This window comes from Octopus bimaculoides, chromosome 27 (genome assembly GCF_001194135.2).
Source record: "Octopus bimaculoides isolate UCB-OBI-ISO-001 chromosome 27, ASM119413v2, whole genome shotgun sequence".
Classification (NCBI taxonomy): Eukaryota; Metazoa; Mollusca; class Cephalopoda; order Octopoda; family Octopodidae; genus Octopus; species Octopus bimaculoides.
Genome location: NC_069007.1, coordinates 9,845,816 through 9,849,540, shown reverse-complemented (window position 1 = coordinate 9,849,540; position 3,725 = coordinate 9,845,816). Strand labels below are relative to the sequence as shown.

At 38.5% G+C, this 3,725-nt stretch overlaps 2 protein-coding genes across 2 annotated transcripts in view; both read right to left on the bottom strand.

The window, feature by feature from the left end:
• Nucleotides 1-706: 706 nt before the first annotated feature.
• On the bottom strand, nucleotides 707-1,054 carry LOC106867581 (actin, cytoskeletal 3). Its single transcript, XM_014912498.1, has one exon. The coding sequence runs from the start codon at nucleotides 1,052-1,054 to the stop codon at nucleotides 707-709; it is 348 nt and encodes a 115-aa protein (XP_014767984.1).
• Nucleotides 1,055-1,072: 18 nt separating this feature from the next.
• Nucleotides 1,073-3,725, bottom strand: part of LOC106867591 (actin, cytoplasmic 2-like) — a 7,350-nt gene continuing 4,697 nt past the window's right edge. Inside the window, exon 2 of the mRNA XM_014912510.1 lies at nucleotides 1,073-1,693. Coding sequence (XP_014767996.1) covers nucleotides 1,073-1,693 — 621 coding nt within the window. The remainder of the gene's footprint in view (nucleotides 1,694-3,725) is intronic.

The following is a 3,725-nucleotide window of genomic DNA, read 5'->3' as shown; positions in this document are numbered from 1 at the left end:
GATAGATAGATAGAGAGAAAGATAGAGATGGATAGAAAGATATAGACAGATAGATAGATAGAGAGAAAGATAGAGATGGATAGAAAGATATAGATAGAGAGATATAGAAACATAGAGATAGATGGATAGAGAGACATAGATAGAGAGATATAGATGTCACTGACGCTAGAAAACCGGAAGTAAATATTTAAAAAAAACTTTCAAAGACGTGAATCTAATATAAAAAGCAATTTTTTTAAAATAAAAAATCAAATGAAGATCCTAATATGTATCCAAGGTCAAATTATTCATACATCACAAGTATGGAAGCAATTGGTGAAGCTGTTTTCGTGTGAAAAGCGAATACACACACACATCTCTATTTTATATATTAGATGAGGTTGTGGTAATTTTTTGATCAATGGATGTAAAGGACCCAATCAGTTTCTAAAAGTTACTTCGCAAAGGGTTACCTCCCTTCTCCATGTAACTCAAGAAAGGATGTTTGCTGCTCTCAGGGGTCCCATTACTCATTATGTGAAAAATTTTAAGAGTCTAAAACCATCCCTGGAACATAAGTAATGTATGTTCCCAGTTTGGAGAAAATCAGTTGAACAATACAGCCGTTATAATCTTTTACACACATCCACACACACACAGAATGGGATTTATATTCATTATATATATATATATATATATATATATATATATCAATGACACATACATATTACATATATTTTTTATCGAGAATATTTGAGCCATGTTCATCATATTCTTCTCTGCTAATCCACTGATCTTTAAAGGTAGACAGAGAAGCCAATGCGGCACCACCAAGCCATGTACCATATTTACGTTCTTCATAATCAATAATCTGAAATATTGTGGTAGGTGCCAGAATGGAACTCATTTCCTTTTTTAGGCGCTGGGAAAAGCCTCTGAATATTGTAGAGCCACCGGACAATACAATGTTCTTAAATAGGGACCGTTTAACCCACCAATTACATTTGATGATTGATTTACGAATTCTTTCATGAATACTCTGAGACTCTTCACCAGTTAAACTTGGCTGGAACATAAGTTCCGGGGTTCGGAATCATTCATTGCCAATGCTAATGACTTGTTTGTCAGGTAATTTATATTTCTCAGAGGCTGTAGTCTGCAATTCCTGTTCAAAGTCTGGAGCAACATAACAGCACTTCTCTTTGATGTTACAGACAGTTTCCGTTTGAGAATGACTGTCAAAGGAATAGCCACATTGAATCAACATCCTCGTAAGGTAATCTGTCATGTCCTGACCACCAAACTCCCACTGGACAGCAGCGTCTCGTATAATTGACCCTCTAGAGACAGGAACAATTTGGGTGATGCCATGACCGACATTCACAGACATACCTGTGATACGACCAGAAGCAAAGAGGGACAGTAAAGCCTGATCAGCAATGCATAATGCGTGAGTGTTAAACTTTTCAAACACAATTTCGGCCATCTTTTCTCTGTTGTCCTTGGAGTTAAAAACAGCCTCAGTCAACAAGACAGAACTTTCCGCAGGTGCAACTTTCAACTCTTTGAATGCATGCAGCCAAATCTTCTCCATCTCATCCGAGTTGGTAATAATACCACGTTCAATAGGATGCTTGAAATTAAGAACACTTGTACTGTATCCAGATTTAATTTTAACGTTATAGTCTTTGAGTTCATTTCCAATAATTTCACTCTGAAATACAAAAATACAGGAATTATAGAAAAAATTACATAAGTTATGGAATTCTGATAACTAATCCTACTATATCCCATGTTAAATACTATAATATTCCATGATTAATCCTTTAATATCTTTCTGTTAAAGTTTGAAATAAGGATGAAATGTGTTTTCCTTATTTCTTGAGTAATTGAAACTCTATCCAGAATATTCCATCACACAATAGTTATTGTGAGTATATAACAGCAATAAAAGGACTCTTCACTCAGAGTGAAAAGTAGACTGTATGATGCTTGTGTGTGAATGGCCTATACTCCTTGGAAGTGAGACATGAGCTCTCAATGCAGAAGACATGCGTAGACTGGAGAGAAATGAAGGTAGTATGTTCTGTTGGATGTGCAACATCAGTGCACATGTACGACAAAGTGCAAATGTATTGAGAGAAAAGTTGGGTGTATGAGGAATCAAATGTAGCATTCTAGAGAGAAGACTACATTGGTTTGGACATGTGATGCATATGAATGAGGACAGCTGCATAAAGAATTGGGGATCACTGAAAGTGGATGGTATCTGCAGAAGAGGGTGACCCAGAAAGACGTGGGATGAAGTGGTAAGGACTGATCACAGGATGTTGGACCTCACAGAGGAAATGACAATGGACCAAAATGTCTGATGATATGAGGTTCTTGAGAAGACCCACCCATGTCAGCAAACTGAGTTCTAGAAGCACTGTGTGTCCCACCTGCACTTAACAAGAAAAAATCTCACTCACCCTACCACAACAAACTAAACTACATCTCTACATTTCTTCTCTTGCCCATATTTCCACTTCATGCATTATGTTTACCTCCCATTCCCCAATCCTGTCCTCCTGTCCCTGTCCCACTGTATCACTGCTCTCCCCAAGCTCCCAACCTTTGTGTTCCATCCCTTGTGAGTATACCTGACACTTTGCCACCATTTCTATCCAGCTGTTTTCCTCTTTCTCTCTCCTTCTCCTGCACTTCCCTCAGATAGGGTAACCATGTACTGCCTTTGCAGTAGCACACCTTTTTCTATCTTCATTCCTGATCTCTCCCCTAACCTCTCTAACCCTAACCTCTCTCTCTCTTTCTCTCCCTCCGGCCAGGTAACCTTGTACCTCCTCTACAGCAAGACACCTGTTTCTATCTCTCTGTCTCACTATAACCTTTCATCATCTGGCACAAGATCTCCTCCTCCAATGGCCCCTCCTCTCTCAAAAGATTTTTATTTTGTCTTGCAAGTTACTTGGTGACCCTATCAGTGCAAGTGCCACTTGAAAAGCATCGAGTCCATACTATAAAGTGGTTGGTGCTTCAAAGGGCATCCAGCTGTAAAAACCTTCCCAAAACTGATCTCACCTGTGCTTGTGCCATGTAAAAAGCACTAAGTCCACTCTGCAAGGTGGTTGGTGTTAGGAAGGACATCCAGCTGTAAAAACCCTGCCAAAACAGTTACAGAAGTCTGGTACAGGCTTTTGCATGGCTGGCTCCTGTCAAACTGTCCCACCCATACCAACATGGGAAGTGGACATTAAATATGGTGATGATGATGATGATGATGATGATGACAACGATGATGATGATGACAACGATAATGATGACGATGGTGATGAACAGATTCAGTCAAAATAGTATTTAGTTGCAAATGTATATGTTCTGAGTTCAAATTCTACCAGAGTCAAGAGCACATTTCATATTTCTGGGCTCAATAAAAGTAAACACCAACCAAGTATGTATTGTTTTAATCTAGTTCATTCTCTTTAAAAGCTGAGTCTTGGGTCAATGTTAGAAATCAATATTGTCTTAATTAGAGACATGAAATATACAAATTATGCCAGATCTGAGCTGAAGAATATGACATGACACCCAAATATTGGAAGGGTCTTTTGTTATTGGTCCAGAAGAAGGGGGCTTGTGTTTATGAATATTACTTGCCACCCTAAGAATCAGTGAGATTAACAGGGTTAATGTTTCTCTTGAGCATTTGAAAGTCGATAGATGGAGGGAAAACATGTGAAGAGCGA

Excerpts from the sequence above, each read along its gene's own strand:
- LOC106867581 (XM_014912498.1), bottom strand. The coding sequence starts at position 1,054 with ATGTTCCAGCCAAGTTTAACTGGTGAAGAGTCTCAGAGTATTCATGAA.